The 16,386-nt window shown below is 49.2% G+C and overlaps 6 protein-coding genes across 6 annotated transcripts; 4 read left to right on the top strand and 2 right to left on the bottom strand.

Moving 5' to 3' along the window:
- Nucleotides 1–1,131: 1,131 nt before the first annotated feature.
- Z518_10517 (uncharacterized protein) lies at nucleotides 1,132–5,598 on the bottom strand (the record flags this gene model as incomplete). Its single annotated transcript, XM_013412060.1, has 1 exon — nucleotides 1,132–5,598. One exon carries the CDS (start codon nucleotides 5,596–5,598, stop codon nucleotides 1,132–1,134), a length of 4,467 nt encoding a protein of 1,488 aa, XP_013267514.1.
- Nucleotides 5,599–6,792: 1,194 nt separating this feature from the next.
- On the bottom strand, nucleotides 6,793–7,662 carry Z518_10516 (uncharacterized protein; the record flags this gene model as incomplete). The annotated part of the gene is made up of 1 exon (XM_013412059.1): nucleotides 6,793–7,662. One exon carries the CDS (start codon nucleotides 7,660–7,662, stop codon nucleotides 6,793–6,795), a length of 870 nt encoding a protein of 289 aa, XP_013267513.1.
- Nucleotides 7,663–8,926: 1,264 nt separating this feature from the next.
- Nucleotides 8,927–9,935, top strand: Z518_10515 (succinate dehydrogenase [ubiquinone] iron-sulfur subunit, mitochondrial; the record flags this gene model as incomplete). Its single annotated transcript, XM_013412058.1, has 3 exons — nucleotides 8,927–9,344; nucleotides 9,398–9,549; nucleotides 9,615–9,935. The coding sequence occupies 3 exons, from the start codon at nucleotides 8,927–8,929 to the stop codon at nucleotides 9,933–9,935; spliced, it is 891 nt and encodes a 296-aa protein (XP_013267512.1).
- Nucleotides 9,936–10,326: 391 nt separating this feature from the next.
- Nucleotides 10,327–11,418, top strand: Z518_10514 (uncharacterized protein; the record flags this gene model as incomplete). The annotated part of the gene is made up of 1 exon (XM_013412057.1): nucleotides 10,327–11,418. The coding sequence occupies one exon, from the start codon at nucleotides 10,327–10,329 to the stop codon at nucleotides 11,416–11,418; it is 1,092 nt and encodes a 363-aa protein (XP_013267511.1).
- Nucleotides 11,419–11,698: 280 nt separating this feature from the next.
- On the top strand, nucleotides 11,699–14,141 carry Z518_10513 (uncharacterized protein; the record flags this gene model as incomplete). Its single annotated transcript, XM_013412056.1, has 6 exons — nucleotides 11,699–11,805; nucleotides 11,860–12,093; nucleotides 12,143–12,293; nucleotides 12,340–12,413; nucleotides 12,460–12,696; nucleotides 12,746–14,141. 6 exons carry the CDS (start codon nucleotides 11,699–11,701, stop codon nucleotides 14,139–14,141), a joined length of 2,199 nt encoding a protein of 732 aa, XP_013267510.1.
- A 1,137-nt stretch (nucleotides 14,142–15,278) lies between these two features.
- Nucleotides 15,279–16,224, top strand: Z518_10512 (uncharacterized protein; the record flags this gene model as incomplete). The annotated part of the gene is made up of 2 exons (XM_013412055.1): nucleotides 15,279–15,848; nucleotides 15,895–16,224. 2 exons carry the CDS (start codon nucleotides 15,279–15,281, stop codon nucleotides 16,222–16,224), a joined length of 900 nt encoding a protein of 299 aa, XP_013267509.1.
- Between the last annotated feature and the right edge of the window lie 162 nt (nucleotides 16,225–16,386).

Here is a 16,386-nt window from a genome sequence, read left to right as displayed (position 1 = left end):
CGTGGATCGTGGTTGCTCTCGAGAGGATAGGAGGGTTTCAGAGGGAGTGTGAGGTCGGTAGCAGAGCAGGTGACTTGGCTTTTGATGCTGTAAATTTCAAGTTGTCTCTTTCTTGCCCCCCCAGACCAAGACCAAGGGCAATGGCGTATGAGGCGCTGAGTGAGAAAAGGGACACGTACTGCAAGCCAGAGGTCGAAGTAGGGGGCGTCGGCGAGTTGGATTTGAGATTCAGATGTTGTATGTTGAGAGACAAGCCCATGTCTATTTGGGGGGGTGGCAAAGAGAGATGTTCTCCAGATGTGGTAATGAAGACCTCCCGTGCCGGAAGATGCCAGGTTGCCGGTGCGTTGACAGCTGAATCAATGAATCTCCATCCAAGTGAATCAAATGCAATCAAACTGGGTCAGATTCTCGACCTGCAATTTGACAGCCTGATTCGCGTTGGTTCGCTTGTGCTTTGTGGCTCGACCGGGGGGGAGGTGGAAAAAAGAGGAGCAACAAACTGCGCCACCCAAGACTAACGGGGCAGAAGGCTGATTAGGACTCAACTTACTGGTCAAACAGATTAACGGCATGGGTGCATATCTGGGATCTTCCTAGCCACGGGTGATAGCCTAGTGATAAGTATTGCGCTCATCTCAAGCCTCAAATCTTGACCCCGTATGCTTGCGAATGGTCTACAGGCCCGGTCCATCTTGACAGGTGTGGTATTGGCCTTTTTCACATTCGTATTCTGGCCTCGGAGTTGGTGCCAGCTGTCAATCATGGTCTCCAGAATGGGTTTTCACTGCGATAGATCGACCTTTCCGCGCGTAGGACATGGGTGCTCCTCGCTTCTGGCCTTTTGATCTTGTTCCTGGGTTTATCCCTGATTGAGATATGCTCCGGCTCCACTCACCTCCTCATTCGTCATCATCACCCGAGATACCCATCTTTTTACGAAATATACTAGGCCCGCACACAAATCAAGAGAGGGCACATGATCAAGGATGATCTGGTACTGTACTCTTCCAGCTTCTAAAACACTATTTCATGGGTATCTCCTGTTAGCTTCCGTCTTTGATGACATATTCTATTGAAGAGAAAGAGAACCATGCTACAACCCCCTTCCCCTCCTCGATTACAGGTTTCTCATGACTCTCGGAAAAAGTCTTCCCGCACGATATGACTTTTGTCGCACATGCTGCGGAATATCCCATTCGCCTCAAAAAGGTTGATGGGCGTGTCCAATTCCGCAATCCGGCCCTTGTCCATCACACAAATCCGGTCGTAACTGATGATGGTCTTGAGTCGATGCGCAATGCAAAGAACCGTCTTGCCTGCAAACCCTGTCCGCATCGTCCGCTGAATCTTCTCATCCGTTTCAAAATCGACTGACGACGTTGCCTCATCGCAGACAATAATTTGCGAGTTCCGAACCAACGCCCGAGCTAAGGCCATCAACTGCCTTTGACCAAGTGAGAAATTCAATCCCTCTTCTTCCACCAGACTGTCCAGATGGATACGACTGGGTCCTGCTGGCGCATTCACGTTCGACGTTGATGTTGCCACCGTTTCGGCGGTGTGAGGTCGACTGGTCTTCTCCGCAGTCGCCATCTCTTCTCCCACAAGGTCAGCCTTGCGGAGTGCTGCCCAAAGCTCAAGATCGGAATGTTCATTGAACGGATCCAGATTCGATCGTATCGTTCCGCGGAATAGGGTGGGATCCTGGGGAATGATCGCTAGACGTGATCGCAGATCGTACAGACCGACGGTGGCAATATCAATGTCGTCAATCAAGATTTGCCCGCTGGAGAGCTCCGTCAAGCGGAAAAGTGCGGACATGACGGATGACTTGCCAGCACCTGTCCGACCCACGATCCCAATTCTCTCCCCACCCGAAACATGGAAGTCCAACCCGTGAAGAACGAGGGGCAATTCCGGGCGATATCGCATTTCCACCTTGTTGAATGTGATGGCTCCTGTCTGGGGCCATGATTTGGGGACTTCTCTAGCCTTCAAGGGCGCCTCTTGTTCCAACTCGGAGCCATAATAGTGCAGTCGTTCGGTTGCGTTCATGTTATTCTCCACCTCAGCCAACTGCCGCACGGTAAACTGAATCATCTGGACAATCGCCAAAATGTATGACAAAACCAGCCCCGCTATGCTAGGATTAACGTTGAAGCGATCCGTCACCACAAGGATGCCCGTGACAAAAACCAGCAAATTTCCAATGGCGTCAAGTCGAGTCGACAGCCACCGTTGGTTTGCAAATGTCAAGAAATATGCTGAATCCATCTGGTCAATCGCATCTCGAACTCGTGCTGTAAAGTAAGTTTGGAGGCCATATGCCCGAATAGATGCCACCCCGGAGATGGACTCGGAAAATCGTGCAAAAACCGTAGATCGAAGGACTGCCTCGTGTCTTTTGATCTCTCGTGCCGATGAGCGGTAATAGCTTGCTGCAAACAAAAATAAAATAAATAATGGTCCAAGGGCGACCGCAAAATAGTGAAAGTAGGCAATGACAAGGGCAAAAACCGATAAGATCATGGCTAGCGTCAGGAAGTACATCCTCATGGCGTCGGTCAAACTGTTGTCCATCGAGTCGACATCCTTTGAAAACCGATTGGTGATTCTGCCCAGCGGAGTGGTGTCGAAGAAAGACATTGGGGCGCGTAATACCCGTGTCATCGCTTTTTGTAACATAACTCGACTAGCATTGGTTCCGCTCGTCGAGAGGATGGTGGAAAACATAAACAGAAGCAATGCCTGCGAGAGGCCGAGGGCGGCATATGCGCCAATGTAGGTCCCTTCGGAGAAACCGAATTTATCGCTCACCCACCAACTCAGCCACAAGCTGGTGACAATATTGGATCCTTGCGACAAGACGAGCGCAATGAAGATCAGAGGCCAGAAAATGAACGACCCAGACGCGCCGATGTAAGCTCGCCAGACGGTCCAGCTCACAGATTCGACCGCGCGTTCTTCCTGCTGCATCAGTGCTGCTGGCTTGCCCTTTTTATTCTTCTTTTCGGGTTTCTTGTCGTTGTCTTCCGCGCTTTTGGCCTTTGCCAGTGCAGTATCCTCTTGAGCTGTGGTCGCCATCAATTTTTGAAAATCAACGCTAGTATTCATAAGGTTGTCGAACGTATCAATGGCTTGGATGTGACCGTCTTCCATCCATATGATTCGATCGCATCTTGAGAGGACATGAAGCTGATGAGTAGCTAAGATCCTGCATTTGTCCTTCATCAGGCCACAAATAGCTTTGTCCATGATGTGCCGTCCAACGTGAGCGTCGACGGCCGAGAGGGGATCGTCCATAAGGACAATGTCGGCGTCAAAATAAATTGCTCGAGCAATGTTCAGCCGCTGTTTCTGGCCGCCCGAAAGGGTAATTCCTCGTTCGCCGATCTCGGTCTGATCTCCAGCGGGGAGAATCTCGAGGTCGGGTCTCAAGGCACAGGCATCCACCACTTCTTTATACCACTTCGGATTGAAGGGCTTTCCAAACAGAATATTCTCTTTGACTGTCGCGTTTTGAATCCAGGCATACTGTGGACAGAATGCACGAGAAGATGCCATCTTGACTTTGCCGCCCGTCTTTCGCATATCTCCCGCAAGGGCAGCAAGTAGAGACGTTTTACCTGAACCGACGGTTCCAATGACGGCCAGTAATTCGTTTCGACCCGCCGTGAAATCCATATCGTGCAACTTGAAAGGCTCGGCTTCGGTGGATTCACTCGAGATATCTTCGTTGGAACCCGCTGGTGATTTCTTATTCTTCTTTGCCGCCTTTTCTGCTTTCTTTTGAGCCTTCTTCCTCTCCTTTTCCGCTCTCCTCGCCGCCATGAGTTCACCCCTTGTCTGGAATGTGCCGGCCCTCTCCTTGTCTCGGGTAGCGGTCCGCTCCCAAGTGAAAGAGGCATGCTGAACCTCCACCCCACTTTCCATGTTCTCGTCCCAGGTGATCTCCTCTTGTTGTTCTTCACTGAGCAGGAATTCCTGGATACGGTTCAGTGCTGTTTGGGCATCCGTCACTTGGCCCAGGACCAAAGGCAGCAAATTAAGTGGCATCCTGAGAGAGTTGAAAAGAGCCAGGGATGAGAAAACTCGAGCAGGAGACAGCCCATGATCAGATAGTGAATAGGTGATGAAGGCTAGCATGGACGCAAACACCGGCATCGACATGGCGACCGCATTGATGGCATTTCTGATTGACAACAATATTTGGACGGCTCTGATTTCCCGCTTGCGAAGTTCCTTCAGACGGTCCAGAAAGCTAGTTTCCCAGCCAAAAAATTTGACAAACCGCACCGAGCCCAGAATTTCCTGAGTGAGCGTGACACGTTGATCGGTAATTTTATTGATTTTCTTTCTTCTGGCGAAAAGAGACTTGATGGCTTTGGTTAGGAGAGGCAGCATGATGATGAGCAGAGCGTACCCGGACAGAGCACTGTAGCCAAGGTTGACACAAAGGACGACCAACACCACAATGATCTGAACGGGTGAGGTCCAAATGATATGAAACATGCCCGAGGCTTGGTCGATACGGTAGGTGTCAACACTCATCAAGTTGACAATCTTCCCGTTATTCCATCCGGTCCCATCTCCCGCAACTCCGACGGCCTTGTCGGGTGTGACCTTCGGCCCACCCTTGGGATGGAGCCGTTTTGACAGGGAACGAGCAAGGAATGGTCGGTTCGCAGGCTTCTCTTCCGTCGTTTCAGCGATACCATTGAACGTTTCTTCGTCCTTCAAGGCTTTCCCACCTGCTTTAGCTCTTCCGGAGATCACAAGGGATTTTTCAAAAATCGCATTGATCAGAACCGCCCGACATTCCCCCCCGACCACCATGCCACGGTACAGGAAGTGGTTGGTCGACATGGTCTGGCAAATTTGCATAAATGTGATGCCGATCACCAAACCAATGCCATGACCAATATTGGGAGCTTTGCCACCCGTTTTGTCAGCGACCCATGCATCCGTAGCGAATTGGATGAGGTAGCGTGTGGTAAATGGCGAGAAGACCTGAAGCAGGGCTGAAAACAGAGCGCAGGCAGCGCCCAACAAGAATTCACCTCGGAAAGTATCAAAGAGAGCCCATGTCAGGGGATTTCGTTCTCCTCGCTGAGTCCGCCGTTTGAACGAGGCCATTAACAAGTCCATCATAGTCCCGGAGCTTCGGTCAGGATTTACAAGCCAAATATCATTCAATTCAATTGGGCGCTTGTATCCCGTGGCCATTAGAGGATTCATCCATTGGAAGGTTAACAAGCTAAAGAAGCTTGCATCGTACTCCCGACAGACAGTTCTCTCTTCCGGTATTGGTGGAGGATTTCGCCTGAGGGGGTTTAGTCTGCGATGCCATGGCGCCTTTTCTTTGGCTTGTATATCGGCTGGGCCTGAATTGCTGGCATCCGTAAAATCGGTGGCCGTGGACTCGGTTTTTTCCAGTCGTGTGCTGTCTTCGCTTCTTCCTCGCCCGGTTCTTCTGAGGTCTTTCGGGACTTCCAGATATTGCACGGCCTCATTTTCCTTTGCCAGGCCCTCTTCTTCAACGTTGGTCTGGCTGATGGCGCGTGTGAGATCCTTCTCGTCATCTGGACGCGCCATGGCTTCGGCTTTGGGTCTATTGCGCAATCGACGCGCAGGGAGGGACACCAAATTCTGATGAGCGGTCCATAATGAGTGACGGGACGAGCGAAGAGGGGTAAATATGTAGGAACAGTCGTGAATCGACAGCGCCGGTGACGGAAGGATTGACTTTACAAGCAGGTGGCCAAAGGACAAGGGTGGGATCTGTTCTCGAGAAGGCTAGTCGGCGCTGTGAAAGACCGGAATGTGGACACAATGAAATTTATTGCCCACTCCTCGATTGGACGGATTCGGGCCTGGTGAGCCGATTCTTCCAGCCTAGCGAGCAATAGATTGGGGCAATGAGTATGGAGTACTCGAATGGCGAAGGCGCTGGCGAAGCTTGAATGCACCCGGCAAGTGATCCAACGGGGACCGCCACACGGTTGAGCTTAGCAATCCATTTGCACCAAAAGGCTTGGAGTTTTCGGGGGAAATGTACTTCGATCAGACCATGTTGGCGGCGGTTTCCGGACAAAGCAAACTAGGGATGCGGGATTGCGAATTGCCTCCATCGGGGCAGAAGCACAATATCCAGGCTGTTTCAACCATCAGACGGACATTATGCATGACGGCTTCAAACCCCGACCGCTAACCCAACCAACACAGTCATGTTCTTTCGTCTCTCGTTCGCGCTGCATGCCCGGATCGGAATGGTTGGGAGTAATCGTAGGAGAGGGGAAAATTTTTAATCATGTTCGGATACTACATGGCCGCGTTACCGGTTTGGACATTCCACTAGACATCGTCAGGCTGCGGGCTGACTCGTCTGGTTCGGGCCCGAGGCTTACACCGCTCCGGTGGACGTCTGGAGATGGAGGGCGCGCCTCGTACTCCCATATGTCGTGGCATCTCCTATCCTTTTGAGTTATGAATCTGAGAGACACTTGAGGAGAATACATGAACACGGTCGACGACAGGTCAGCGTCCTTTATATATATAATCCAACTTTCCATAAGACTTGCTCTCGTCATCCCAAGGCCTCCAATAGAAGGAATGCCGCTCTCGATGGAGTCAGCGGTTAGTTGACATTGGAACAGGACTACGTTGATGCTGATCCGGCCTCTGCCCCCATCAAGCGCCTTCGACATTGGGAAATGAACGTCATGACAATTGCTGTGGAAGGTTTTCAAATGAGTGGATGTTATGGCTGAACGGTCTCATCCCTGGCCCTTATAGATTCGTGCTCGCAGCGACGTCTTTGAGAAGATCGACCGTCCTCCTGAGATCGCTGACTTTCCGATCCACTATCTTCCAGCAATCTGGCCCGATGATGACTCTGAGAAGCCTTTCATTCTTGATGAGCGAGCCAGCGTCACCCTCCCCAGTGGCCGCTTCGTACATGACACTTGCTGCCTTATTCGGATCGCCCATCGCCATCTCAGGAAGTGTCTGGACCCGTCTCAACCACGGTGCTACGGCGTGATCCGCTGCATACTCTTCTGAGGGTTCGATGCGTTTGCCCACGCTGGCAAAATTGGTCCTGTATGCACCCGGCTCAACGATCAAGATTCTGATACCAAATTGAGCGACTTCCACGCTGCAGGACTCTGAAATCGCCTCTAGTGCGGCTTTGCTTGCTGCGTATATCCCGCACGCAACACCGGGACAGATGCCCTGGGTACTAGACACATTCATAATGACCCCTGACCTCCGCTTCCTCATGCCCGGAAGAACAGCTTGCATGATTCTCAATGGACCAACAAAATTGACCTGCATTTGCGCCGCCGTTTCGGCATCCGGGATGTCCTCTAGTGCACCGAGAACGCAATATGCCGCATTGTTGACGAGAATATCGATGCGCTCGAAGATTGACTCTGCATTTTGCATGGTTGCTTTGATTTCGTCCTCAGACTGGCTGGCGTCTAGGCCAAGCCATTTCCCTCCCTGAGCTTCAACTTCAGAAACCAAGCCTGGCGTCTTCGATGGGTTTCGTGACGAAGCTATCACTCTGTGCCCTTTCGAGAGTGCATGGCGTGTAAGAGCCAGCCCTAGACCGGCGCTCGACCCTGTGATAAACCAAACTGGCGCTGTTGTTGCCATTTGACGTTCACTTCAACGGATGACTGTGGATTTGGATCTCTTGGGGACTTCAGAAAGAACAAAATGAATACGCGACCAGAGAGCGGACAATTGGTTTCACATGTTGGATTTATACTTTTGCATGCCTCTTCACGGTATCTCAATACTCTGTATATTCGCTCTTTGAGGGCCGGATATATTCTCGGATATAACATACGAAGAGCACCCACCAACCATCAGTTCATATTTTTTTCAGGTACCCCTAGACTTGAATAGATGATCTGGTCCAGGAACTTAAATGGTTTCTCAATTACAATTGGTTGAACTCCCAAGAAGGGCCCTTTCCATGAGTATATCCGACAAGCTATTCTTATCAATGCAACCGGCTGACACTGGGTCTTCAGGCCGCCACAACTATACACCTCCTTAAATGTTTGTTTTACGTCCACTACAGACGTTTCTTTCTCGCCTGCACAAATAAAACACGGACAGAAAGAACAGAAACTATCGGTTTCCTGAACTACGAGTACATTTTGCTCAAGTCATACGGGGATAAGTGGGAAGCTCCGGGTCGTCCCAGGGTAGACAGAGAAGAAACCATGAGACGAAGTCTGACGATGATTGAAATCTCGACTCCACTGTAGCATCTTTCCCAAATCATTGAGACGAGGCTTGAACATGGTCTGCGAGGTAAGCAGAAAATGGTCCTCGGAAGCGAAGCTTGAAATCGAAAATCAGCGGGGCCAAATCAACATCGAATGTGCCAGTTCAGGATACTGCAGAAGCTAAACTGCCCGGCACGGTCTTTTCAATTCAAGCAAGAGGTCATCTTCTTCGAATGTACGAGAAATAGACTTTGGGAATTTGAAGCTTTCTTCATGGACACTGCTGCCGATGTCGTCTTGTCAGACGGCAGCGACATCAAATTGGCATGCTTGATGCTTCATGGTGATCGCCACCTGAACAAATTTGCTTCCTGAATTTGGTAAAGTGGAAGTTCTGTTTCCTGGAGCGTTGTTGACGCACCTCTAGTGGTATGAGTTGATATTCGAAAAACAGCCGGAAGAATGCATCGGAAGGTGCCCGGCCTTGGCGAAAGTTAGTAGTATTATTTGCGTCTGCTCTGATTGGTTCCGAGGTTCAAAGCGTCATTGAGCGCCACCCTGCTCCGCTGCGCTCTACCTGAGTCCTTTGACGATCAATTTCTCTCCACTCCATCATTTCCTGAACATTGTCTCGTCCTGTGAAAACAGTGCTGTCAACTTTCTAGCTCCCGAGACTCACAATGGCAGCTCTTCGTACAGCTTCGCGCCTCGTTGCGCCCTCCCGATCTGCCTTGCGCACTTCCATTGCCGCGAGATCCTATGCCACCGTAACCGAGACCCCTACATTGGACACATCGGCGAGTCGAGCTCCCGCCGCTCCACCTAAGACGGGCACGGTAGAGGAGCCAAAGCCCGATAAGGAAGCAAAGATCAAGACCTTTCACATCTACAGATGGAACCCAGACGAGCCGACCTCCAAACCTCGGATGCAAACGTACACCCTCGATTTGAACAAGACTGGCCCGATGATGTTGGATGCGTTGATCAGAATCAAAAATGAGGTTGATCCGACACTCACTTTCCGACGAAGCTGTCGAGAGGGCATCTGTGGCAGCTGCGCCATGAACATTGACGGAGTCAACACACTAGCTTGTCTCTGTACGATACACAAGTTGGTGGCGATTTTATATACCTGACTAACAGCACAATAGGCCGAATTCCAACCGACACGTCCAAGGAATCTCGAATTTATCCTTTGCCACACACCTACGTTGTTAAAGATCTGGTGCCCGATTTGACCTACTTCTACAAGCAATATAAATCTATCAAGCCATTCCTGCAACGAGACACGAAGTCACCAGATGTGGGTTTAATTGAAAAATAAAAAAAAAAAAAAAGGGCCTCAAAGCAAAAGCTAATGATATTTAGGGCAAGGAAAATCGACAGTCACCAGCTGAACGGAAGAAATTGGATGGTCTCTACGAGTGCATCTTGTGCGCATGCTGCTCGACGTCATGCCCATCATATTGGTGGAACAGTGATCAATATCTCGGACCTGCAATCCTTCTTCAATCTTACCGCTGGCTCGCCGACTCTCGCGATGAGCGAAAGGCAGAAAGAAAGGCAGTTTTGGACAACAGCATGAGCTTGTACAGATGTCATACTATTTTGAATTGCACTCGGACATGTCCTAAGGGTCTTAACCCTGCAAAAGCCATTGCAGAAATCAAGAAGAGTCTTTCTTTCTAATTTGAAAGCAAGTGTTGGGAATGTTGCCGACAAAATATGGGCAAGAGGTAGCAATCGGATGCTCTCTCTACACAAATTGGTGTCTTTAAGAGCATGGCCGTGTACATAAGTGCAATGCTTGATGTTAATGATTTGACCGTGGCGTACTCCTAGCTTTTTCTATGATACTTCTGAACCCTGATAGCTACATGGGATTAGAACATGGGTTCCTACCTTGCTATTGGCGGACAACGCTCTCCGGGCTCAATGCATGGTAATCAGTTAGTCGGCCGAATGACGATCCGTGTTCCGATCACATTTCGGTTAAAACATACTACCACCACCACCACCACCGCGACGGTATTGACTCCGTTTCATAGATTCATCTCTTCCCATCTGCAACGTGTGCATCATGGACAGCTCGGGGCCTGTTCTGTGCAGTTTGCAGCAGTGGTTCTACTCTCTGAACCTCGTCCCTGGCCGAAGAACACACTTTACCGATAGCATACCAGTGACCTCCCTGGCAAGACAGCAACAATCTCTCAGCGACCTACCGCTCGAGCGAAGACAAATCTCGCCACGGAATCATGTTCGAGAAGCCAGTTCTCAGGATACAGTCCTATACCTTGGATACGGCTCCAATCTCAGTGCAGAAACATTTCGTGGAAAACGAAACATAAAGCCGTTATCGCAGGTTAATGTGGTGGTGCCTACATTGTCCTTGACCTTCGACTTACCTGGAATTCCGTACTCTGAACCATGTTTTGGCAATGTTCGCTATCGAAATGCTGCTGCAACCGAAAATGGCTCTGGTAACCTGGGAACGGAGGATTATCATAAAGACCGTTGGCCCAAAGGCCTTGTGGGGGTGGTGTACGAAGTGACGAGAGAAGACTACATACACATTATTGCTACCGAAGGAGGCGGCTCCGGTTATCAAGATGTTTTGGTGGATTGCTTTGCACTAAGTGGTGACGCGACAGAAGACGTACCATGGAAACCATCTGGCCAACCGTTCAAAGCCCATACACTGCTTGCTCCGACAAATGTGTCCAGACCAGACCACTCATACGCTCAACCCAGTCCCAGATATCTAAAATTGATCACTGATGGGGCAGCTGAGCATGCACTTCCCCTCGAGTATCAAGCATTTCTACATCAAATTCGATCATACCACTTCACAACAACAAAGCAGAGACTGGGATCATTCATATTCTTGGCTATATGGTCTCCTTTCCTCCTCTTTATATTCGGTGGGGCAGGAATGTTCCTTCGACCGGACGGAACCTATCCGAAATGGTTGGCCACATTTCTGCGTGCTATGTTTACTGCATGCTGGGCAAGTTATGATGATTTCTTCAAGAAGACCTTTGGGGATGGAGAAAGGACTGTTGGTGATAGTAAGGAAAATGAGTCTGATTGCATCATTACTGAGAAAGAACCATTAATCGAGCAAGTCCACCACAAATATGGCGCTGTGAACGTTGTGGAACGGATAGTATGAGGATGATACTTAAGAACTTTACTTGGAAATATGACTGGAATCTGACTGCTCTCCCTTTCAACCCTTATCTCTTCAAGACCATCTTCTTCCACGATAACTTTTCTAGGTGTTCATGTTGCAGGCCAGGCTGCCGTCAGTTTGAATGCAATCCTTGGCAAGTCGTGCAATGTCGGATGCAGCCTCTGGCTTCCTTCCTCAGCACCATACTCACTCATCCTCAAGACAACCCACGACGACGACCCCTGTTCCTTGATCGCTTGAGTCTATACCTCGAGCAGCCATGTCGTCACTAAAAGTCTCTGAGGACCAGCAAGGATCCTTTCGAGCACCATTCTCAAATCTCGTGAAATTCCTAGAGAAGAGCTTTCGTCATAAGGGACCGGTGAGGTAAGCATTCACTTTGAACACTCTAAAGCAGACGACTGAGTTCAACTATATTAGTATTCCAAACGAGGTCAAGAAGCTATTCCAAAACCCGATTCTGCCTGCCGAAAGCTCTCCTCTTCGCGATCTGTTGAAAATACTCAACAATGGCCGTCCAAAGAACATATTGCGCCTGGATCCTGAAGCTTTCAATGGAGTTGTGTCGATTGTGCTAGATTTCCCTCACTCGTCGATACAAAACAAACTGCTCTACCTCTTCATGGTCCGAGGTGAAACTCTTCTGGTAGACCTGTGCTCATCAATCATAGGACACAATACGACAGTATAGAACTGAAATCAGGTTCGACGACCCAACTCTCTTACAAATTCAAGCGGAAAATGCCACACTACACAGGATGCAAGGACGAATGGACAACCTAGGAAAAGTATTGGCTCCTTGTGTCCTGCGCCATCTTGTGTGCCGCGAAAAGGATATCCAATTGCGTTGGAGGGTATTTGATCTTCCTGTGGAATATTTGGGTTGCTGATATCATACAGGCTGCTCAACTGCTCTCGTTGATACTTCATCTAAGCGAAGGCGCGGAAGAACACGTCACGCGACTGGACGAGTGGTAGGAGTACCAACATCTCGAGCTTACCTTGCTGACCTATGTTCAGTTTCCTCTTGGTTGATATTCTTGAGGTAGAGGAGAGCTCCTTCCTTCGCGTCTTGGTGGCCGATATTGTCCGAAAGCTACTTTCAAGAGGAGTCGAACGAGATTTCTTCAGGAATGTATGCAGCACGCCGAGGACGATAGACGATTTCCCCGTAGCGGCGAGTGCCGATTCAACATGGATAGACAAACTGATCAACCACTTGAACGAGATTAACCCTACACGAGCCTTCGTCGGAAAGTATGATCAACTTCTCCATTCAGAAAAGCAGTGAACTAATGTCAAATAGGTCCGAACAAATATTCAAAGTACGGCAGCTAGATTGTGGAAGCGACACGTACTTGGAAAGTTCATCCGAATTCATTGCAGTGATTACGAACGAGGTCAATTTTCTCCTCCCCAATAGATCGGATATTCCGATATTGATTTCTGTACCTATCACGAAAGATATGTCTTTCACTTCCATCACACCGGAATCAGACTCCGCATCATCTTCGCTTGTCGAGATCCATTATCCCGGAAATGATGGTTATAGAACCGTTAACGGAAGCAAAAGTGCTATTGACACCATCACGTTGGGGTTCTTTGATGCGGAATCGGCAGAAGCTTTCTCCCGGTTGCTCAGAGAACAACAAAACAATGATACATCACATTCAATGGATAGCGATCCAAAAGTGGAAGACGTTCGGTTAAGGGAATCCAAGAAACATTCTATGGCGCTTATCGACGTGAGTTGGGATTCTGATGATGACCAGTCGATGATCTCTTCCAAATCGAAACGAATCCGAAAGGAGACTTCTAGCGCTGAAGTCTCGTCGCCACTGCACAATACCTTTTCCCCAACTCTGCAAAGGAAAAGTTCCCGCACCCTGCCGCAGAATCTGCTCTCAATCTTGGGATCGAACGATGACTCTGGTGAGGATACGCCATCATTGAAGAGGCCTCGGGATAGTCGTCAATTTGTCGAACGCCTGCGTGCTTTGCAAAAGAACTCAAAGACCGTGAATCCCAAGGATGTAATTGGGCCGCCAAAGGCAAAGCTGGCAGAGAAGAATCGCGAGGATGGATCAGAGAAGCTGGTGCAACATACGATACAGCGCAGGCTATTGCTTCACTCACAGACGACTCCAACAAAGTCGACCCGTACACGCCTACCCTCGACTTCAAATCAGTCTGCCTCTCAGCGAACAAAGATTGATTCATCATGTACGAAGACTACGGGCAAGACAACCACAGATCCCGCCCCTACATCAGTCACCAGCTCAGCGCAGAAAGTAGATAAGGCCCAGAATATTGCAAGAGAAGACAGAGTCACTCGCAACACTCAATGTGTAAGCCACCAGCATCAACAAGAATGGAAGAAAATGTCTAGTCTGGCTGAAATTAAGCAAGACGAAAATAGTCATTCCTCGAGGCCTGAGTCGCGAACCAAAATTGGCCTTAAACGAAGATCTTTGAAAGACGCCAGCTCTAAATCCAAAGATGTGGCTGCCGCCGACGAATTTGACCTTCCGTCGGCTGACGAAGAACAGAATCGATCGAAAAAGAAGGCCAAAACAGTCAAATCTAAGCAATCGGCGGTCCCAGCAATTACCAATGCTTCTGAGAAGAAAACTGGAACCAAAAGGCAGCGAATTCCCGGGAAAATCGGCTCAAAAGGAGCAAGAACAAACCGGAGCCACTGAGGTCTCCCGACAGGCCGAAACAGAAGACTGCAGCTTCGACGCGAGCCAGACGTGTTACACATCCCCCAAAATATGTTGAAGATTCTGATAGTGGTGGGTCAGATGTTGGGAACGGAGCAGCTGAGGGGAGAGACGAGTTCGATAGCGCCGTACAAGGCGAGTATATTGAGGGGTGCGCTGAGGACGCATATCAGCTCAGCAAAGGAGAGTTGGATCATGCCCTATTCGCTTCAAACCCCCGTTTTGAAGCGAATCTGCGGGACATGACCGATACATCTGATCGAGACAAGCTGCCCGCCTAACACCAATACTCGCCGAAACTTGTCGTCGGGTATAACGCTTCCCCCCGGCGCCGAGCGAATCGTCTCAGTGAAAATTCAATACCTTCAGTCTCCGAAAGAAAGCTCCGCAAGATATCAATTGTTCATTTTGATTCTCAGGGCCCGACCATCAAGCTGTTTCGTCAAAAGTTTCTGCCAATAATCATGTCGAGAGTGGTTCCTTGAAGAATCAAGAGGGACAAAATCGACATGATCGCTCAGACATCTTGTCCAGATCTCCTAAAACCAGAGAATCACAGACTTCTCTTGCGCATGCCCTTAGTAATGCTGTTAAGGACAATGCTCAATCTCTTTTTTTGGTGATGCTATACAAGACGTAGGAATCTCAGCAGAAGATATGGTGGCTCACAATGATGAAGCGCATGATGGTCTACCTGTGGGTAAATCCTTGGAAGGTGAGCCTTCCAATTACTTCGCATCGGAAAATGACGAGGAGGCTGTGTAGCCGCGTGAGGCCCCAGATCCGCACAAACAACAGAGACGTCCTTCAGATGAGGAGAATGATGAGCATGGGAAGGCAGAAATCGCTAGGGTACCCGTTCGAAGGTCCATCGGAACCAGTACCATCTTGGACGAAGAGTATCCTAAAGTTGAAAGTGCCACAAACTTCCACAATCTACGGATAAGATTTTACCAAGAAGTTGGGAACAACGCCTCTAAAGCTACTCAGACTTCTGCAATGAACATCCTGGTTCCCGATGTTGAGGTCAACCACACCAAGCGAAGTGCAATATCAAAAAATGTGTCAGGCTAGGGACGTCAAAAAACGGAATCGAACCTGGCCCCCAAAGCGACAATGCGTACACAGCAAATCGAAACCATACCCCCTCCTCCGTCTCGAAATGCCCCAGACGAGACTACCAGACGACTTGATCATCCTCGATTGTCTTGCCCTGATCCACCGCCCAGAACTGGTAAGGAATCAGCAAAATCGGCGGTATCTGCACCCATTCGAGTAAAGAAGAGTCGACTGCTGGCCAAAATCGAGAACCTACCTGAGACTGAACTTCCACCTGCAACATCTCTCTCTTTTCGCATACACTTGGGAGTCAATGTACCGAAACTGAGCAAGGTGCAAACTGAAATTTCATCTTCTAAAGCAGCCGAGGGGAAGGATACGACCAACAGACATAGCAATGGAAGCTTAACCCCGATAAATGAGAACGATTCATTCGCTAGAGATGGGTCAGCGCTGTGGAAGAGAATAAGTCGGCAATGTTTGCAATCCACCGATAACATGTCTCCAGTAGCTTCGCTTTCTGGTCTGAGAGGAAACAACCCCGCTACAACAGAATGCATGGCTCCAGAATTAAAGGCTCGGGAGTCTCAATATGGTCTCTTAGACTCGATCATACAAATCACCAATGTAAGATTGGGACTTTTCCTCATGGGAATTTGCTAACAAATTGCAGGATGTATTGTTTCGATTTGGGGAAGAGGAGGACGCCGTCAAAGCGATTGTTGGTCAATTTCGTCGAGGAGCGCATGAAGTGGTCGAAACTCTGACGGCCAGCTGGAATGATCGTCTGGGACACGAGCATCAGAATCTAGCGAACGGGCTTGTTGATGAAAAGGAGTTTTTGGCCAAAGCATCACACCTAGTTGGAGAACAGGACTCGGGCTCGGGGAAAGAGGTTATTTGCAGTGATGATATGGCTAGGAAGGTGATGAAGAAAAGAGATGAGTTGATTGCGCAGATCGAAGCGTTGAGGAATAGAAATTGGAGGGAAGACCGGGTCTGAAGCGGCGGCATTCTGAATCGAGTCCTTCGTTTGGCCAAAGGAGAATTTGAGGCTTTGATGCAGAGCTGTCGTCAACATCCTTGATCTCAACTGTTATTCGACAATGTTGATACGTTATTGTTCGGAGAGCAAAGCTTTTCGCTGATGTTTTACCGAACTCAC

Source organism: Rhinocladiella mackenziei, assembly GCF_000835555.1.
Source record: "Rhinocladiella mackenziei CBS 650.93 unplaced genomic scaffold supercont1.9, whole genome shotgun sequence".
Classification (NCBI taxonomy): domain Eukaryota; kingdom Fungi; phylum Ascomycota; class Eurotiomycetes; order Chaetothyriales; family Herpotrichiellaceae; genus Rhinocladiella; species Rhinocladiella mackenziei.
The sequence above is the reverse complement of the archived record's forward strand: the minus strand, read 5'-3'. Positions and strand labels throughout refer to the sequence as shown.